Genomic DNA, 21,882 nt, shown 5'->3' on the forward strand with positions numbered 1-21,882 from the left:
AGCTTCGTTGTTTTTCTTCGGCCTGTGCGGCCTCAGCCAAGGCAGCCTGAAATTGCTAAACGAGAACAGCAGTGTATAAGGCTCTTAATGCGAGAGGTGGCGGTGAACCGTTCTTGTCTACGATGGTCACAATTATTGGAAAGCAGTACATGGCCCACTGTTGTCACCGGAGTTTGCCGAGTGAAGAATTAGACGTGCCTCACACAGTAAAGTGATTTAATCTTCGAAATACAGCTTCCGATGTACGTTTTGTGCACGCTAACCTCATCTATGGCCAAATTTGTTTGTTGTTATGATCGTAGTCGGCTGACCCACGCTTCTTCGAACAATACTCGTGCGCACGCATTGTGACACACATGGCAAAGAATGGGTCCGAGGCGCTTCACCTGGCTAAATAGCAAGACAAATCAAATAAAATTTCACAGTCACAATATGTTCTGCATTCTGAACTTACTGTATCTGCAGAAGAAAACAGCCTGTCATGGCGATTTTCCGGCCGGTTCACACCGTTGCTCACTTCTATTCGGCGTATTTCCGATGAAGTGCAAAGCTAAGAGGTTCATTATAGATTCTCAATATGAGCCGTAATGATGTAGCTAATGGCACACAGGCTCTCCCCAAACGAAAATCACAGCACGTTTGCTCATAATCAGCAAAACAAGTTTGGCTTTTCCAGCTCGTCTATCAGATGTCAGCGGCGGTGCCGCCCAACGCGTTCGAAATCGACTCGTGCCGGTCACCTCCCTCTTGCTGGCGCCCTTCGGCATGTGAAAGCTACCGTAGCGTGCCCACAATTGCGAGGAGGAGTCCTTTACTCTTCCCTCCTTCCGGCTTCACAAAATGTGATGTAACAGCCTCTCAGCTTATTGCTTTCTCCATGGTTCTTGAGATCTACTCAGTTGAGCTCCAGAAAGGTCTTCCTGTTCGCATTAACGCGTCTGTGAAGGGTTAGCAGTAATACCGCGCGCTGCATTGAGACATGTTAGCCAATGCAATCTTACCATGTATCACTCCGAGTGTCACTGTCATCGTGGCGATGCTGTTGGGAAAAAAACTCAGCATTGCACCAATGCCTGAGATCACAGCTCCTGCAATGATGACGGGCCGTGCATTGAACCTGTGTGCCAGTGGTCCTGTGATGAGTCCTGTAAATGAAAGATTGCAGTTTTCAAACTCAGCCGCTACGTGTATTTATTTATTTGTTTGTTTATTTATGTATTTATTTATTTTCTTAGTTACCTACTTATCTATTTAGTTAATTAGTCAGTTAGTTGTCACACAGAATTATTCAGCGAGTTTGAACTTGTATTCTGAGTTGCAAGCTGTCTGCAGTAAAAAAAAAGAAGTAAAATCTGTAAGTATGACGATGCCGGAGATGGGGCAGCCCCGCTTTGACCCCCAGTGGGGCTATAGCAGTGTTCAGTAGTTCATCGCAGGGTGCACCAGAGATGCGACCTATTTCTCAATACAACAATGAAATAATCAGCTTAAGACCAGTGTGGGGGTGCGCGACAGCTGCCGGCAGATATGGCGCCAGAACGGCGCATGTTGTGCTAGAGCGCGCATAGGCGGGAAATCGGTGCACTTGTGGAAACACGTCACAGAAGAAACAGCCTGAGGCACACAACAGGGAGAGCGAACGCTGTACGTTTATGAACAGAATGTGGAAACGCCAGGATACCTACGTCGGTAATATTGTCAAAACATTATGCCGACATACCTGTCTCCTCAGTACGCACACAATGCCACCGAAAAACTAGCACAAGGAGGCCAAATGAGCTTTAATCGGCGCATATATTCAATAGTTGATGTTATCAACGGCTCAGTCTCATTAGTGATATAATTTTGCCACTCGTTTTCATCTCGTTGAAACTTCCAGCAATCATTGAAAAGGGAGAGGCGTGCGAAATATGAGTGTTTAAGTGGAAATGTTGCGAAGTGCGAGACAAAAAAACTCTTCACAGCATTAGAACCAATTTCGTGGTATGTGTTACTAATTGAGTAAAATGACGTTTTATAGTAAACGCGTGTTAAGAAAGTAATCAAGGAGCCACACACGTGCGGAAATTACCTTTACTTTGCAATTCTTGATGATGGTTGATATGTGGGGTTTGACGTCCCCAAACCACCATATGATTATGAGAGACGCCGTAGTGGAGGGCTCCGGAAATTTCGACCACCTGGGGTTCTTCAACGTGCACCTAAATTTGAGCGCATGGGCCTACAACGTTTCCGCCTCCATCGGAAATGCAGCCGCCACAGCCGGGATTCGACACCAGCATGCGACTGTTGTGTGGAGCACTCGGTTACAATGCTGCGTACTGATGTCTGTGTACGCGTGTTTTCGCCATAAGTGCTCATGTAGCACTGCGTTCGAATAGAGAAAGAGGAGGATACAAAGAAAACAAAACGTGCCTCAACAGTGATCCCGGGAATGCATTTCGCAGTTCCACAGTTTTTTTCTTTTTTATATGCAGTGTGATAAGAGTACCATCACCTTCATTTCAACATACTGATATGTAGCACGTCTGCATAAATCAACCACAGCAATGCTGCCATGACGAGCCCCATTCAGCACCGTGTAGATTGTAAGCAGCCGAACAATGTTGTGCAGGCCAAGATTCTGAACAAGAAGGCTTGGGGCATGAACACTTCAAGTGCCAGCGTTACGTTCGCTTACAATCTGTGCATTCAGAAATATTCACTGTTATCATATCTGACACTCAGGCAATGATTGAAATCGAGAAAGCCTTTATTTAGATCAAGCACTGCTACGCGACTCCTTGGACTCTACTATTTCGCTTGATCTGGTGGCATTCGGCCGGGACTGAATTTCACGGTAGTGATTAAAAGTTACCTGGGTCATAGTATGAATGACTGTCATACGGTATGCCATCGATGATTCTGGATTTTGATCGAAGAATACGAGCCGGATACACAGTCACCTTCGATGGCGATCAAGACTGGCTCTGATAAATATCTTTAAAGGCGCGATCGCGAGCTGTCACTGCCACAGGAAGATCATGGCCTACTGGGTCCCAGATCGAGCGAAAATAAGATAAACGGAGTCTTCTTAACGACTTGCGATCCGCGCGTTCCAAAGAGATTCTAAGTCAGCGTCGCAGAAGCGAGGCCGCACAGTGAGCTGAGTAATCTGCGAGTAAGCTTTCCCTCATTTTTTTTCTTTTTGCGAAGGCAAGATGTGGTGGTGGCGAGTACCCCCGAGGTGCAGAAACGAAGAAGAAACCGCGTCGCTGTTTAGTCGCACACACTTGCTCGTCAATTCTAGGGAAAGCCTGAGAGCCGGGCTTCGTACGCAGTCGCTGTCAAGGAAGCGCTTGGAGCACAGCACAGGTTATTGAGAAAATTTGAAGTCCTTTAGCTGTAGCCACTCATTTTGCAGCCATCTTCTGATCCCAAGGAAAATTGTAAAAGCGACGTCTTCGCGGCCGAAAGTGATGCGGCAGCCATACACCGCGCAGTAATTTGGCATCGCGAGTCCGCTTCCATCCCGCACGAACACAACTATAATGGATGTCGGATGGGTAAAATCTCTAATGAGAAGAACAGAACGTCGCAATGGCGAAAAATCTCTACGAACTGGCAGATGCGATGACTAGTTAGTTAGGCAGCAGATTGCAGCAGAATGGAGACACAATTCTGAAGCAAACAGGTTGAGTGGCGCTAGCTCTCACGAAACTGACGTCACCTTCCCACGTGTTCCTCTCTCTCTCCTTTTCTTGCGCTCCTTCCCTGCGCTCCTCACGTATCGGGAGAGGGGGGAAGTTTCCTAAGTCAAATTTCGCTCGCTTATAGCGCCACTGCTTATTCGAACATCACAAAAAAACCTTGGAAGTCATGTTGTCAGAGGTCGCAGATACCAAATTGACAATAATTTCGTGAGCACGAAACCACTTCAGTCACCCTTTCATATACCAAATAACGGAGACTAGCAATTATTCTTGTTAATTGCTAGTCATGTAAATAGAAGTTTGAGAAAACTTCAGTGACAAACACTTTTTCAAAGAAATTCGGCAGATCTCACGTACCTTCAAATCGACGTTACGGGAAGCTTATGGAGGAACGGTGACCATGCTGCAATTTTTTTATTGAGGGACACTTCATGAAATGACGCTAAACATATGTATAAATGTTGATATAACCAGCTGTTTGTAATTGCGCAACACGCCAACTAGAACATGCGTATTACCAACACCGGAAGCTGATATAAAAGGCTAATGCTCGTGATGGTGCTGGTCCTGCATACTGTTACATAAATCAACTTCAGCGCATGCCACCTAGCCACAACTGACGCCAACCCAACGTGACGGCTGTATGCAAAGAGTACATATGAAATGTTTACAAAATATGGTAGGCGGCTCTGCAACCACTATTTACGTGTAGAATGCTACATTGCCACGCAGAATTCTTTGGTTTCATTCCAGCTGGAACACTGGCATCAGAGTTTCCGTTTGGCGTTTTTACTCTAGCTCAGCAGTCATGCGGAGAGCGAACACGAGTGCGCGTGCGCCCTTTGCTAGGACCGTAAGCGAGTTAGCTGAGTGAGGCCCACGCTCCGCTTACGGGCCGACTAAGCGGAGCGTGAAGCATCGCTGCCGTTTTCTAAAGGGAGACGCAGCGCGCGTCCTTTCTCGTTCTCTGGAACTCAACCTCGATGACTATCGCGTGGCAAGTTGACGTCTCGTTTCTCTTCGATGAAATAAACAGGTAACGCATTGTAAGAGCAAGTGTGAACAAGTTGCAGACAATTGAGTTGTGTACATTTACTTTACTTCGTAAAACTGGTCCGTAGATTTACTAAATGACGTTCAACCACAGAGAGAGAAAAAAATGTTTAACTTACCCTCAGGGCACTGTAACTGTGAAAGGTCATAAATTGCCAAGAAAAGGGTCTATGATAATACTCGGAGTAGTTCTCTAGTGTTTGCGGCCAGGACGGGAGTATTGCGAACCAGGACATATCGGCCCAAATACGAAGGGGTAGACACGGTATGAAGTGCGTGTGGAGAAGAAGAGAAAACTGCCGAACACTTGATAATGTTCTGTAAAGGGCTTCACCCTATAGTTCAGGATGATGGTGCAGAGTTTTTCAAAGCACTGGGGTTTAGGGAAAGAAAGGGCAAAATAGACTTTAAGCGGGTAGAAATAACTAGAAGTAGGTTATCTGATTGGTGGCCAAAGTCAAGGCACGAGTGAAAATTAAACCCTTCACTGCAAAGTACGAGTCCTCAACCTCACTATTTAAAGGCAAAAACTTCTAGTTTTTGGTTCACTAAGTACTGCGGCTTGATGGCGTTAGCCACCGCCCGATCTAAAGGGTAAAGCCATATCAATTCATCCAATCCATCCATCCGTTCCTAGATGAAACAAGTTTCCAAGGTAGTGACACCTTTTCCTTTCCTCCTCGCTTATGTTCCTGAAGTGCCGCCTAGAAGGTTCAAAACTTTCATAAAAAAAGGAATGTTTGGGTTTAGTTGCTAAGGTGGGTAGATGTAATTGAAACAAAATGGAAGGAAGTGAGTCGTAGAATAAACAGTTACCTATATAAAAATAAAGGGCACAACAGAGGAGCAAGTGGCATATGCGTCACTCTACTGGCAAAGTTGTGCAGCTCTATATTTTACACCACTAGCCATGGCGTCTCCCATGGCACATCGTAGTTCGTCCAGTTATAACTAGTCTAGTTCTCCGAATGAGTTTTGTTCATGCTGTGACCCTGCAGTGTGGACGCGCTTCTTGCTGGATCCTGTCAGTGACCACACGGCGTAACGTTGTGAAAAGTGATTACAGCCGCCTTGTGCCCTCGCAAGAAAAAAACCACGGCCAGGCCAGTACAAACGCTTGACTGGCACCACTGCGATGACGCGAAAGGGGGAAGCACCGCTCCCATTTTCGCCATTTTCGGCGGGCTGAGTGGCGGCACTGCGGCAAAGCCGAAGAGCCCAAGCTCGCGCACGAAAGCGGCGTCTCGAAGCTTCTTATAGCGGCCCCCGTTCGTTCCTCGTAGCCGTTGTAGTAGTGTGTAACAAGTATAACATTTTGACCTCCAAGGTGGTGCCGATGAGAGATTTCTTCTGTGCGTTGTTGAACAATAAAAGATAGTGCTCAATGTGCATGCCAATGGCTGGTAAGGGGGAATGAGAGACAGAAGAATTTGGCTCTTAGGTAACGCGCAGGCTGCGAATTTTTTCATTGTTCAACAACACACAGAAGAAAAGAAAGGGTCGGTATGTTATACTCGCTGGGCGTAACCTCCTAGGTTTTAGAAAGGTTTAGCGAGCGATGGGCCGCAGTGCCATGAATACAGTGAACTAGTATATACCATGAACTCGAGGTGCTTAAAGGTGGAAAGTAGACACGAAGCGCAAGCCATAAGTAAGTGTGCGTGGACCTCCTCTCGTTCAGTCCTTGGAATTTCCGCTGGATGGCGGTGCTTCTATATGAGTAATATATGATGAAAAGATGCGAGATGGTGGTACTTGGAGTGTTGAATAGGTGAATGAACGTACACACAGACAGATGCATGAACGGACGCACGGATGGCTGCACGGACGGATGGACGCATGGACGTAGGCAGGAGCGGGTGCATGGACGATAGCTGGGACGGACGCACAGATGAACGGGCGGACACACGAACAGACGCAGGCACGGACGGGCGGATGGACGCATGGGCGGCCGCATATACGCACGCATGGATGGACGGAAGCAAGAATGAATGGACGGACGGATGCTTCGCCCCACTCTCCATCATTCACTCCGTGGAGATGCTGCCATTTTTTTATTTTTATGTGCCCATTTCAACAATCGTGATGCAAGGTGATTTTTGTGCGGGGCGCGGAACGTCCTGAAAAGTGAGGGTTCCATCGGTGAGGTGTCCCGAGGCAGCGCATTTCGGCTCGTTTGTGCGGCGTTCTACAGGAAGTGTCTTGAATTGGTCAGGCATGAAATATTCCTAAGTTTCGTTGATTACACCCTCCAGCCACTCTGTATACGTGCATACGCACAAGTATTCGTAACAACTAGCATGCACTAGACGCGCAAGAGACGCGTGCCTGGCGTTTCATTAAATCTACAAACAAGCTCGCTTCGGAGATCCGCGTCGACGTATACGTCGACGGAGTTGCACGAAAGCATTCGCGTGAAACGTGTCATTGCTACACTTCATGGTGTGCTTCATCTCGGATAGCACGAGGTAAGTTTTAGAGAGCGAAACCGTTTTATGTTGTTTTACGGTAACCCCGCGTTGTTGAAAAACACGGGTGTTGCATTGAACGAGCATTGCGAAACAATCTTGGCTGACTTGGCGCCCACTGAAACGCTCCTCTTTTTTCATTTTGTCCTGGCTGCAATTTCGTGTTTGATCACGGCAAGAATCCGGCTGGAGCAATATGTGCAATCGTACTAATCTTGAACCTTTCGCATAATATAAATAACATTACGAGCCACCTTCAAGATCATGTGCGAGGAATGCACCAATTGCAGACGCGGATTTCAGAGAAACGGATGGATAAGCGAGAAAGCGAGGAGGACGGCTCGAGAACAATGAGTGACACTACCATGGCAACTTGTTGCCCCGCCGCGGTGGTCTAGTGGCTAAGGCACTTGGCTGCTGACCCGCAGGGCGCGGGTTCGATTCCCGGCTGCGGCGGCTGCATTTCCGATGGAGGCGGAAATGTTGTAGGCCCGTGTGCTCAGATTTGGGTGCACGTTAAAGAACCCCAGGTGGTCTAAATTTCCGGAGCCCTCCACTACGGCGTCTCTCATAATCATATAGTGGTTTTGGGACGTTAAACCCCACATATCAATCAATCAATGGCAACTTGTTTCATCTAGGGACCTTACAAAGGTCCGCCCGGAACGAAAAAAAAACAACTAAAACGAGCAAGTTGTACGCCACCCCGCTGCAGCTTAGCGCGCGACCTTTGACCGGAGCGAGCCGTGAAAACGCCAAACTGAAACTCTCTATGTATTCTATGCCTTCTTTGGGTCGACGCTACCGATGTTCCGTAATGCTTAACGCTCACGCGTTAAAATTGTCCATGTGTGTTCTCGTCATTCCTGGGTTGATACTAAGTATGAATCACCTGTGGCACATACTCGCATACCAGCGGTACATACCAGCCCGTGGGTATGTGCCACTGTCTGATGGAAAGTGTTTGACGACGCACTTGACGGGATCGTGATATTATTCGTTATATTCGTCAAACCATCTTACCCTCCCATGCTAATTTTGGTTCACGCCAAGTTAAGGGGGGATCACGAGAGCACCCAAACGTAAGAGGATAGATAGATAGATAGATAGATAGATAGATAGATAGATAGATAGATAGATAGATAGATACGTTTATTATACCTTACATGACTGGTATTATCGGCTCCATACGTCTTAGTGCTAAACACAGCTCGGGAAATAGTCGGCTGGATAGTGTGTTTTGTCCAAAAAGCCAATGACAAGAAAAGAACCAGACACAAGTAGGTACTCTCTCTTCCTTTTTTTTCTGTTTTTCTTCTGCGCGAAATGCACTTGCCACTGGATTACCTACTCGTGCAACGCTCTGTCCTTCTAAGAAATAGTACAGCTTTGTCTTCTTTATTAGATAAAGTCGGTATTTTTGACCAAACTTTCAATATCTGATTAAACCAGTATGAAGATAACAATAATCGTTGGGAATTTACGTTATAATATGGTTATGAGGGTGACATAAATAAGGGCTCCCCAAATTGAAATTGGCTGTTATTCTGTAAAGTGCACACAAATCCCAGTACATGGAACTCCAGCACGTTGCCTACATTCACATTCCGCTTCCGCAGTGGAGATTCATTCACGATGCATCCAAAGCAGACATTTCGGGTCAGTACTCGAGTGGCATGGCCACTAAACCACCAACAAAATTTCAAAATTCAAGCCGGGATGGCTAGAGGGCACATTCACTCAATGTCAGTACCATCCACATTGCGTAGCACAGTGCTCCCCTCTCCCAGCCCTGAAGCATGATCTCTGGTGAGGTAAAAAAAGTGGCTCATTAAGAGAACAAACATAGTTTTTTAAGTTAAGGGGATAATATGATAAAGACCCACGCTGTAGTCCTCAAGACCCACGCTGTAGTCCTCATCTCAACATAAATTTAAGCACCTGTGATTCTGCGTTGTGCCGCTCAAGCGCTCTGATGATTCCACACTTCGCCCCTTTAGAAATGTGATAATGCCACTTCGGGCCTTGGCGTAGCCGACATGAAAACAAATCTTGCATCATCTAGTTTAGTAGGGTAATAATAGCTTAGCCAATAAGCTACGTCTGCGGCTAGTTAAAGCTTGTCTTTGACCAATCGGTAGTTCCATGCTTACATTACGTAAGTTTTATATGTTTATTTTCGATTTCATTTAGGATACCTCACATGCATCTATTGAAGCATTGTTTAATGGGGCCAGCATAGGAACTGATCTTCCGTAGTACCTTGATAAGGCAATATGCATGTACCACCATTTGTGCTATGCACTTGCCTGCCAAGTAGACGAGGCCTCCCATGAGCATGATGGGCCACGATCCGTCGCTCCTGTTTACTTGAAAGGTGTCCAGGATGGCCACAAAGAGGAATCCCGCCGAACGCCTCCCAGCCATTGCGAAGAAGCATGCCAGGGCGCAGGCACCTTGGAGATGGCGGGAGCAAATAAAAATCGTGAACCTCCGACTCATTCCTACAAGGTTTCTTTTATGCTTCTAGACATACCTCAGTTAAAGTCATTTCAACAGCGACAACAATTGAAATGAAACTTCTTGTACCAAGCGTACACTGTTGAAGCGTTCACGGATGTTGATTACCTTCAGTCAGTGTGCGTGTACACAGAAAACAATGTTAGGTACGTTTGTCCCTGATGTGCGCACTTCATACACCAAGAAAGAACAGTCCTGTTAAGTTTTAAGCGTTTCTGCGTCAAACGTTTGGTGCTTTACGCTACAGAGTTTATCGAAACAATAGTAAGTCCCAGTGTCATATGTCAATTACACACTATCTGTAGCCGACTTCAGTTCACCCAACACAATGCTTTCATTCCTTCTTGAATTCCTTGAATTGCTTGAAATCCTTGAGTGAAGCGAAAGAGCGAACTTCCAGAGATCGTTGCTCTGTCTGACGGTGCTCTTTTAATAACGATAATGGGCATTGATGTCCTATATCACCATATAGCATTATGGCAGACCTGACAGAACCTCACTGAAAAGTAACAGAAAATGAAGCGAAGCAAGAGCATAGTGGACATGGTTTGTACCGTTTTAAATGGCTCGAAGCCATTACGATACGAATGTGAAGTAAAGTGGATTAAAATGCAAATAGCGGCCAGCAGCGTGCAAAAGCACCACCAACAACCATGACGGGGAGTACGGAAGTTTCTATTTAGCCAGATAAAAAAAACGCTTGGCCTGTGCGGAATGTGCAGCACAGCCACAGAGAAAGCTAGAAGAGCAGATCTTTTCAAAACACTAGTTCTTGTTCTTGTTCACCTATTGATCGTGGCACATACTCACTATGGGAGATTGGCCAAAAATCGAGTGGTTTTAAAAATTATAGTTCAGATTTAGAAATTGAGATATAATAGAAAGATTACCGATAACTTAGGAAAATGTGGTGCTTGCTGTAATGCATACAACTATTTAAATAAAGAAACGAATTCATTAGAATAGAGCAATAATCCGATTTTTATACGTATATAGTTTTGTAGACAAGTTAGGATCATGAAACAGATATTTATTCAACGTGTTAGTTTCATCCATTTAGTCCCGGACCGCCGCGCATACTGTCGCAATAGAGAACTCAGAAATGGAAGCCCCAAAAGACATAATGACAGGCACAGATAAGTCCATACTAATACCACTTAAAGGTATTCCTGAAAAGGTTTTTCGTAATGTGTTTCACCGCCTGTCGCTCAAAAATAGATGATCCATTGTTTCAAGTTGATCACAGAACGCACACAGTGGTGAAGGTGCCTGAGCAAACCTGTGTTTAAAGAAATTTAGATTTGGTACCCAGCAACGCAGCCTTTTGATAGCTACACTATGGTGGCTAGAAGTTCTAGCCACCATAGCTACACTCATTGGATAGCTACTGTAAGCACACTAGCTTGATACTCACTAGGGCATTGATAATACAATTTTTTGGGTATGAGGTCGGCCTTAGCCATGCTATTTCTTGTCATTCTTCTGAAAATCGTGGTATCCACTAAATACTTCCGAGGAATGTTGTTCCAATTCTTCATGCAGTGGCTGACGACGATGAGGATTAATGACTGAAGTGGGTATGTGTCACAGTCAATAGAGGAACAAGAACAAGCTTTTGTAATGGGTCGGAGCATTGGACGACCCACTTTTTACTCTATTCGCATTGTGCGACGACTTCTTCTTTCACTGTTTCAAAACGCTTTATAAGTCATAATAACGCGATTGCTTTCCCGACACCAAATGACTCCATGTGCACATACACAGAGCAAATAACAGCCACATTGAAGATAATTACAAAATCCTGTTCATCTCGGTTGAAGTTACGGGTAATTATGAAGAAAAATTTGAACGATTCATTGCTTTAATGCCCAGTGTACAGGAAGATGATCGGCTCACTATTGAGGGCCCACTAGGAAGGAAGAAATTAGGATTTTAATCAGAACTTTGTAAAGAAACAAAGCTTCAGGCCCAAATTGACTTAACGCGAAATTTTACATGACATATAAAGAACATCTCATTGCTTTCCTCGTGGCACTTTTTAAAGTAGCCCATGAACTTCGGCACTTCCTCCTTCCTTTTATCAGAGCCACACTATATTGATCCCGAAAAGTACCTAAAGTGAAGTTTTTTAAAAACGTAACTGGATATAGGCCTCTTTCTTTATGTAGTGTTGATTATAATATAATCTCGAAAATTCTCATGAACAGGTTGCCAACAGTGATTACTAAATGTGTAGGCGCCTGTCAAACATGTGGAATTAGAGGCCGCTCTATACTGACAAATATCCATGTAGCGCGATCAGTCCTTGAATGAATTGACATTAGCATGAATCAGGTAGATCTTTTTCAAATCCACCTTGCTAAGGCTTTTGATAAGGTGCGAAATGACATCTTTTTTCGACTGCTCAGACAACTCCTGTTATAGGAGATGTACTGTACAATGGCATATAACTATGTTACAAAAAGTGCACCACAAGATTAATTGTGAATCGCACGCGTTCAGGTATGATAGAGATCAATTCATCAGTGCGTCAGGGGTGTCCACTTTCACCTTTACTTTTTGCAGCATACTTGGAACGACTTTGTTTATTCGTACAGCCTAATTCAGGTATTAGAGGATATAGATATGAGGTCGAGGAAATGAAAGTCCTAGCCTACGCAGATGACATTGCCTTCTTCTGCGTGGATAAACCGAGCGTTCAGGAAGCAGTAACACAACTATGCGTTTCTGTGAAAATTCCGGAGCTAAAATAACTTTTCATAAAACCAGAGGATTTTGACTGGGCACGTGGGCACTAACTTCGTCGGTGCTAGCAAATATTCGTTGGAACGGAGCACCAGCTTGTTATCTTGGTTTCCCTATTGATAACCACCGTAATAGTGGCCCTCATATGGCGTCCGCCATGACCATTATTCGTCGAAAGGTGTTTACTTGGCAAGGGCGGGATCTTTCCATTTTTTCGAGAGCTACAGCATGCAACATCTTTCTTGCATCAAAACTTGTCTCGATTCTACAAGTATTGCATCGCTCTCGCGTACACATATCCAGGTGTTTCACCGGGCATTTGCCTGCTTCATTTGGAATTCGTCATGGGAAGCCATGCAAAGAGGCAACCTTTTCTTCCGCTTGAGAAGGGGGGGGGGGGGTGGGGGGCTTAGTCTTGTGCATTTGTTTGAATGACAACTGGTGATGCGATTTTTTTACGTTAAGGATGGATGTCATCCCTTCCTTTTGGCTGTTATCCGGAATCAACTTGCTTACCACCTCCCTTTTCTTTTTGTCACGACAAAAATGACTGAAAACTCGCAATTGTAGGGTTTTTTGAAGAGATTGTCGAGGCTATGCGGTTTTTGAAAGCCAGATTCACTTTATAATATCTATACACTATAGACAGAACGGCACTTACTACTGCACTTGTCAGCACTATTTTCCCTGAACCTGTTTACCGACAGCCATGTTTATCTCGAACTGGTCATGATGTGTTCTATCGTGTGCATAAAATTTGTATATCGTCAGTAGCGGAAACGTTTTTCTTTAAGTTACACAGCTCCACATTTCTGTAAAGACGTGGCTTCATGATAAAGGTATATACGCGCCCTGGTCTCTAAATTGCAGACTATGCAACGAACCTGAAACAATGGAGCATTATTTTATTCATTGCTGTGATGCATGTTATTTTTGGGACATTCTCAGGAGAACCATCAAAAATAATTTCCTATTACAGCTCATGGTGTTAGGTCCTTACCGTTCAAAAAGACCCTTACCAATAATGCTCCATACAATTTAATTATGTTCTTGGGCCTTTATTCATTATGAAGGGGCCGCATAATTGACAGACATGCTGAGCCACCTCAATCAACCAAGTCTGTTTTCCGAGAAGAGGCAGCCAATGTGCACAGTGTTGTAGAGACTTTCAGCCAAGTTTCGCAGTGGCTTGGACTTCCGGACATGTGTGTTTGTTTACCAGACTTTTGAAGGTTCATTGTACTGTATGAAATTGTGTCTTGTGTATGTGTGCACGTGAGCATATATTTGAAACGATTGATTGTATAGCTATATATCACAACATTTGAATGAATTATTTCCATGCATTAAAGAGAAAAAAAAACACCGGTGTGGCTCACTGGTAGGATGCTGAGCTGGCAACCGAGTGGACGCGGATTCGAGCCCTACTGTGTAAATGGTGCTAGGCTTCTTTTTTCTGATTTCACGCAATGTGGTTACGGACACCGGTGGCGGCAGCGGAGGACAACTGCGCGTGACTCGAGTTGTGATCTCATAACAGCTTTCGCTGTAAAAGAGGTCGCATCTGTAGTTGCTGTAGTTACAATAAGAACTCGCACATTCAAATGTTTTTGTGACTGATAAGGTCACTTAGGTTTGCTGGCACTGAAAATTTGTAAAGCTTATTACTGATGTTTTCATTGTTTTTCCTTCTATAGTATTAATATTGGAGCAGATATGCACCAACAGAAAGCACTATCAAATAATTAGGTCAATGGAACGTCGAAGGTCTTCACCTTTCAGTAACTCTTTTTTGCCTTTGAGTGGGTATTTTCTATGGGAATCCATGTTGGTAATGAACTGGCTAACCTTCCTGTCCCCTCTCCTCCTCCTCCTCCTCCTCCTCCTCCTCCTCCTTGGTAATCGCGGGTCGAACGTTGAATAACTTACGCGCGTAAATTGGGGCGCTGGGTTAGTTGGAATGAATTGGTCGACCAATCGTGTCGTAACGCTTGCCTTTATCGTATGGTATTTCTTTCTTTATTTTTCTTGCACTCTTTCACTTAGGAATGTATGCGAAGGCATCCGTTGAAAGCCCTAGGCCAGTCCAACCTTGTTTTTCGACCTCAGAGAGCAATTTCAAGCCTCTCTATGGCATGCTGACAATCAGAATGTTTTCCTGCATTCTCCCACGCTCATACCACGCGGCTAATTGGCGCCTACAACCAGCGCATCACCCGTGCTTAACATTAGTGCGCTGTTACATTCCACGCTGTTTCTACTTCACGTACCCGCAAGACATAGTTCATTTCCTTGTGTATAGCCGCAGCCCTATTACCCCAGACACATCGTTGGACTAAGGCCAAAAATGTCCTTTATGCATGGCCATTGTCCAACTGCGGTGCTGCAGCATTGCACACGATCGCCTCGCTTAAAGGTGAAGGAGAGGTCCAACACTCTCCCAGTCACCTAAATCTACGGAAAGCTCACTAGATGCAGCCCCTCATTTCACTCACCGGCGACGAGCCAGCTGTGCACACTGTCCGGACCATGTTGAGGCACGTGCGCACAGCCGTTCCAGCGTCGAACCCGTGAGCCCCCGGCCATGGCGATATCTCGACTGGCAACTGCATGGAATGGAACATGCAAGCTGGTTATTCAGTTGAGCTGCAGAATTACACGGCTGAAATTACGAATAAAAGCTTCTAGCATTCTTTTCTTCATCATAATGGTGAATTTAATAGCGCTTTCTGTGCAAAAATGAAAAAGAATGACGCGATGCCTCACACTTCATGTCTTTGTAAACTAGTCCAGAGGGAAACAGTAAGTTAGTTGCAATTCCTTGTGCTGGAACCCTTATTAACACAAAAAACCAAACTGGGTTTCCTGTAAGTTTGATTTCGGAGAAACGAGCTGAAAGAGTATTTCCACTCGACGCGTGGTAGAGCGTTGCGGGCGGTGGACAGGGTTATGCGAAAGAGATGTGTGTTGCGAGCGGACACTGCAGTAAGCACGCTGCGGGTGAGAGTGACGCCAACACGCACCTGTGAGGGAAGCGTGCGAGCAGAGAGTCATGTCAACGCGCAGCGGCACTGTGACCTAATTGGCACCGCTCAAACATCTGTGGTGAGGGCAACGCGTTGCCGCGCGTTCGTACGGAAGCACGTACGTACGGCGTTACACACGTGAGTCAAAGAGATGCTTCGCATCTAAAGAACAGAAATAATATTTTCTGGGATTTGGCATCCCAAAACCACGATTTCATTACTGGAGATACCATAGTGGAGGGCTCTGGAAATTTAGACCACCAGAGATGCTTTACCGTGCACTTAAATCTAAGTGCCTCCACCATTTTCGCTTCTATCGGAAATACGGTCACCGCGGTTGGCATTTGATCCCGGATGCGCAGTCGAGCATCACAACCACTAAACTACTGTGGCGGGTCATGACTTTTCATAAAGCATCAATGCGATCCCATTCCCAGGTGGTAATAAAATTTTGGAACCAACATGAACGTTAACTGCATCCACAGTTGGGCCGAAGAAACGTCCGCATATCATATAGAGTAACATGGGCGCCGTCGTCTCGCAGTTGCTTAGTCATGTGTAGGCGCCACAAGATGACTATTTATATTATACCAAAGACAAGGAAAGCTTGTGTACGCTAGTATGTTCTACATATACAACGAAGTAATTTACTTGCTTCAGTAGCACTTACATTGTAGAATATCTTTTTGTCGCAAATTCTCCGTTGTGTGGTTCATCCACTGATCACTCAGGATTTTGATGCCATGGTGTTGCGAATTTTTCGCCACCAGTCTGCATGGTGCGACAGCTGCAAAAAAGCGGATGCATGTGAGACAACCTTGAACGTCACTCTCAATTTTTATGCATCACATGCACACAATGGCAGGTCACCAGCGCATATAACCGCAGACACATGCCATCCATGCATATGACATAATTTTAGTAATAAAGAAGGTAAACGTTAACATAACATAACAATACTTGTGTAGTGATCATCCCGAAAGCGTGTTGGTGCAAGAAACATTTCCTGGACCAGGTTAAACTTTTAGTCTACCCGGAAGCTTTACGTCCTGAAACATCCGTGCTGATTTCCTTGCAGCTTTGCGCTACTAAACATCGGACGTCCACTTCTCTGTTGCATAACTATTCGTGCACAATGTGGTACTCACAAAACAGATCTGACGTGAAAACTAGAAATATTTATTAGAAAACTTCTACCTTTTTTTAAGAACGTGAAATTGTGGCAAGAAAGTGTACCAATATTTTGTGCCGTAATATCGGAACGAAATGAGTGTTTGTACATCCCATTCGCGAGGCATGCCTACTATTTGTAACATTCAAGCAGCACAACGCATTATAAGAAGCATTTAAAGCAGCTGAAAGAACGACAGCTGTGGTAAATTTCGTCTTATTTTAAGCAAAAACATGAATTACTTACAATCGCCACTTGACCCCCCACTTCATCTCCTTTCCATGAACACTCACGGGTGCGCTTTTGAAATTATTTAGTCAGTATTCAAGGTGCAGTGGCCAGAGCACCAGAGCAGGGCACTGCCCTTGTTACCGGGAGCATTGTTGCGATGGAGCACCACAACTACACCGAACAACAAAATGGAAACAAAATGGGGAGCCATTGCAAAACTTGAAATAAATGTATCATCTTAAGGGAACCGGGGCAGGAATTATTCTGCGTGCCCAACAGTTGTCATTTCTCTTCGCAGTAGTGGAAGTATTCTTGAAGGATTAGACTTGACAACTAGATTTACACAGTCAGCATAGCCTGTATATACAGGGCGGCTGTTTTCGTCGTCTAAAGAAATGGTGACATGCGTAATGGTTTCACTGCTTCTCGGGCACAATAAAGCACATGTCCCCCTTCTTGAGCGCATTATTTGACTGTATACACGTGTTGTTGTAAATGCACAGCGTTGTACAGTGCATACTTTTCCAGTCTATCGTTTTCTTCGCCACAAAGGTTCTTTTTCGAGCTTTAATGGCTAAAAAATCGCAACAGTCAGTGGTTTTACTATTTGTATTCGAAACTTTCCAGAGCTATTGCATTTAATTAAAACTTCCTTATTATTCAAAGTTGAAAAGTTTGATGTTCGTACACCCTAAAAGTTATCAAACTGAGGTTGATAATAAATGTATTGACATAAGATATCCTTGCTTTAATTTTACTCTTACACTCATTGTAAAATATCGGTGTCAGAGGAAGTTGCATTTTAGACCTATCACGAGCCCCCAGATACTCGGCGATAGTTTCGGTTGCAAAGAACACGCACTAGCACGTACCAGTTACCGGGCATCCTGAGATTCGGTTGTATGGAGTGAGGTCGATGGGAATGTTCGCATTCATTGGCTTTCACAAGTTTTTACAAATAAGAAATTGATACCCCTGTAAAGAGCTTCACTTTCGTTTACGTCTATTCTTCTCAGGCAAAGCGTGGAAACTGATTGACTTGCATTCGTGGCGCTTGCCTCCACTCCTTCTCGCCCCCCGCTCAGCGATTTTAAAGTTGCAACAAGCTCAGTTATGTCGCTCGGTTGGCGTGTGTACTACGGGAAAGATAGAGACAGCAAGTTGTGGCGGGAAGGGAAAGAAAGCCGCGGTAAGCTACACCGAACAAGTCCACCGTGCATTCGTCGAAGATGGGTTAAACAGGCAAAACATGTTTTCCACGGCTAAGCGGTGTGCTATAACCCGCGGGTTTCTAGTTCTGCAAAGGCTTTACAGCGTCTCCTAAAGACAACAAGTGAGCACAAAAATTTGGACCTATTATTTGAGCAGGCATTAATTTTCATGAGTACATAGCATTAAACCCAGTTCTCTGCAAGCCTGACTCGACTCACAGAAGTGCAGTGTCGCTTGACTAATTTGTGAAGACGGCAGCCAAGCACTTATCGGGAATTTTCCCGACAAGTGCTTGGTTTTGCGTTTATTGAACGGCTTGAATTTGAGTTGCCTCGACTGCGCAGTTTGAGTTTTTTTTAGTTTCGGGGCATAGTTCAATTATTATAATATATAGCCTGCTTCCTGCTCATGAAATTTTTATAGCCGCTGTTTAGGAATGTGTTAGTCTTTAATTCTAATAGTGTCACTCAAACATGCGTGATGGACTGAATGCTTCTAAAAATGCTTCTGAAAAGTTTTGACAAGTGAACTTTTCTTCGTCAAAGTGATGCTGTTGTCCTGATGAAGACAAATTAACTTGTCGAAACAACGCTTGCAGAGACGTTCTTGCTCGAAAAACTTATGATCGCTTCAAGCTTCTTCGTGTCTCTGATCGTGAATATCGTTTGGTACTCAAGTTCTGTAAGAAAACTATGCGCACCAACATAACAAACCTGATTTAGTCAAAGAGGACGTCTCTTCCTTGTGATTGTTATTTCCACCTTCATCGGTTAATCTGTGTTCAATGTTTGGTCATAATGTGCGTGTGTCAGTTGTAAATAAAACTGCTTTAATAGGTTGACACATTGAGACACACCAAGTGTGTCTATCTTTTTATTCAAAACGTGTGTTAAAAGTTCATTTTATTTGTGCTGATTGAGTTCTGGCATATTGAAAAATCAGTCAGCTTCACTTCTGCCTCTTCAAAAAGCACGAAATAAATTTAAAAAATCAGATCAACAAAATTATATCGCTGCATTGCCCAAGTGGCCAGCGGACCCGAACAAAGACACGCGCGCTTTCTGCTACCATGCATGCGAAGTGGGAAAGGAGGGCTTCCGCGGCAACAGTCCTCCTCTCGATGTTTAGTCATTTTCCTTTATGTGGGGAGCTCACCAGTATTGTCATAAAAAAAACATTTTCAGTTCGTGGTTTAATTCTATTAGGATGCCCGGCAACCACCAGTGGTAAAAGCGGCGCTGCCGCTGTCGAGAGTGAATACATGGGAGGTATAGAATTTTCGCCCCCTTATATCACTGGGAAAGTAAAGAAAAATCAGGGTAAACACTTTGAGACGCCTGCTGCTCGTTTGCTGTGAGGGTGCTTGAAATATCAAGGACGCTAGACAATCAACGCTCTTGCATGGGCACTGCATGACGAATGCATATTCCAGGCATTCACAGTAAGCCTATTTACAATTTTCACTCAGCTCCAAAGTATATGATGCCCTCGACTACATGACTCTTTTCAGGAAGCATGCAGTGCGTAAAGTCATTAATGAGGAAGAATAGCTGAGTGAGTTTGTAAGAAATCGTGTTTAAAGCAGGTAGCTCAGAAGGACAACCGCGCAAGCCAGAAGCAAGTACACGGGACGAACGATAACTTCGAACAAAATTTTACTCTCCAAATTCACGCCTATTTAATAAATATGTCAAGATCGAGTAACATCCTCGGTTTTAATAAAAGTTCTCTCTTCTTCCAGCATTGTCCCCCAAAAAAGAACTGATACAACACTGAATGTCTTGACATTACAACACCTTGATCAACTGTGATAATAGAAATGATACACGCGAAAAGGAACCGATCTTCCACATGCTCTAAACTAAAGACAGTCGATATGCAGCCTGCACGCTTAGACTCAGAAACACTGAAGTTGTCATCGCTGCTGCTGTATTCAAGCGTTTTATGGCAGTAAGCGCATCAGCACAGTGTGCCTCAAAGGTGCGGAAGGTATGGAAGAAGAATTTCGCGGTTATACCATTGATCCATAGCCAGTCTTATCGCATCGAATAGATGGCGTCGCGCCATGATGCTGACAGTATTTTTACTGCTCGAGAAGCTGATTGATTAATTGATATGGGGAGTTTAATGTACCAAAACCACCATATGATTATTAGAGACGCCGTATGGAGGGCTCTGAAAATTTAGATTACTTGGGGTTTTTTAACGTGTACCTAAATCTGAGCCCACGGACCTACAGTATTTTCGCCTCCATCCCAAATGCAGCCGCCGCAGCCGGGATTTGATCCCACGAACTGCGGGTCGGCAGCCGAGTACCTTAGCTACTAGACCATCGTGGCGGGGCCGCTCGAAAAGCTGGTGGGCACCATTTGTCCAACACTTCAGAAGCACACATGCAGTAAATAGTACCACGGAAAGGCTAGGTGTATCATTAGACACGGTATGCAATTCGTTTCTTGCACCTGCATGGTTGACTATTGCATTCTTTTTTTTTCATGCAGATGTGAGTACATGAGACGAGCAGATGTACGAACATAAGGCTCAGATAACATTTCAGCTCTCTTAAAGGTTTACCATACTCGCATCTCGCGATGCACTGTTTTCAATGCGGTCGTCCACCGCTTTTGACCGACACAGCTGTGTTGTACAGAAAACCTAAGAAAATGTCAAGATAAATCGTGGAAGGTTTCTTAGGATGCGAAGCAGCTTATGGTGGAGTTCAATCCAGTGTGTGGCGTGACCATTCCTACTGCGCAGGTGCAACAGGTTTCAGGAGGGGCTCAAGCACTGGTGAATTTGGGCTAGCGTGAGTGACTGGGTGAAAGGTTGTGTCTCCCCCCCCCCCCCCATTAATCTGTCAGCATTTACGGGACGGCATTGGGAACGGCATTCTGCAGGCGCGTGATGAACCGACGTGCTCAAGCAAGGCGTGGCGATGGACCCACGTGGCTTGCTGCAACAATAGTTCGGGGCGAGTAACAACAACAGAAACTATACAGCGAATTCATTGTGTGTTCCACTTGCAAGGACACTTTAACATCTGGCAAGGTGCCCATGATGGACGGAACTTTAAGTCGACCGACGCGCTGCTTCGCATGCTGCTCACGGTTCTCTTTAGTCAGGATGGCGTAATTTGTTTTTCATGTGTAAGAATGATTTTTTTAGGTGGTAGCAGGCCATCTGTGAGCCTACGCCCTCTCGAGTTAGCCTTCCTTTTGGCTAACCTGCCATGTACGTTTGCCACGTGAGAAAAAAGTCTCGACTCTGAGCACGCGTGCCTTATTTCAACTGTCTTAACTTTAGCTTGTCTGGCTGCATTGTCTCTTTGCGTCTATCCTTTTTTGTATAAGAGCTGATGAAGATGTTTTGGAGTCATGACATTCATTGTTGTATTAGTTGTTTTTTTTTTGTTTCAGGATTGGGGCGTTTCTGGTATTGACAAATTGGTGTGGACTCTGAAAACTAAATTTTGTTTCAAGTTAGCGCTCATCTCACGTACTTTTTCTCGCCTGTGTTGTTCTTTTGTGCAAGCTGTTTTAACGTGAGCTTTTTATGCACATCTGTTTTATGGCCAGCTCAAAGCTATACATTTCTTAAAGCAGCTGAAGTATTAGCTAAACTATTTTTTTTTCTTTATGCCATGCCACTGCCTCACGAATTCTTAAAGGTACGATTCAGTACCGTGACTCGTTCTGTTGTGCCTCATAAATTTACAACCCGTGTAATCTCAATTTGCATGTCTATATCGCCAATAAAGTATTTTC

The 21,882-nt window shown here is 44.6% G+C and overlaps 2 protein-coding genes across 6 annotated transcripts in view; one reads left to right on the forward strand and one right to left on the reverse strand.

Moving 5' to 3' along the window:
* The window catches only part of LOC142786393 (neprilysin-1-like), a 557,390-nt gene that overhangs the window by 130,786 nt on the left and 404,722 nt on the right, over positions 1-21,882 (forward strand). The window lies entirely within an intron of this gene.
* LOC119169386 (monocarboxylate transporter 12) overlaps positions 1-21,882 on the reverse strand; it is a 65,785-nt gene that overhangs the window by 11,682 nt on the left and 32,221 nt on the right. For all 3 annotated transcript variants that reach the window (XM_037420485.2, XM_075884076.1, XM_037420489.2), the window contains 4 exons: positions 16,175-16,291; positions 14,974-15,084; positions 9,523-9,669; positions 1,002-1,145 (listed from right to left, as the gene is read on the reverse strand). In XM_037420485.2, the coding sequence (XP_037276382.2) occupies positions 1,002-1,145; positions 9,523-9,669; positions 14,974-15,084; positions 16,175-16,220 (448 nt within the window). In that variant the 5' untranslated portion in view covers positions 16,221-16,291. The remainder of the gene's footprint in view (positions 1-1,001; positions 1,146-9,522; positions 9,670-14,973; positions 15,085-16,174; positions 16,292-21,882) is intronic.

The sequence above is a fragment of the Rhipicephalus microplus genome, unplaced genomic scaffold (genome assembly GCF_043290135.1).
Source record: "Rhipicephalus microplus isolate Deutch F79 unplaced genomic scaffold, USDA_Rmic scaffold_23, whole genome shotgun sequence".
In the NCBI taxonomy this organism is placed as follows: domain Eukaryota; kingdom Metazoa; phylum Arthropoda; class Arachnida; order Ixodida; family Ixodidae; genus Rhipicephalus; species Rhipicephalus microplus.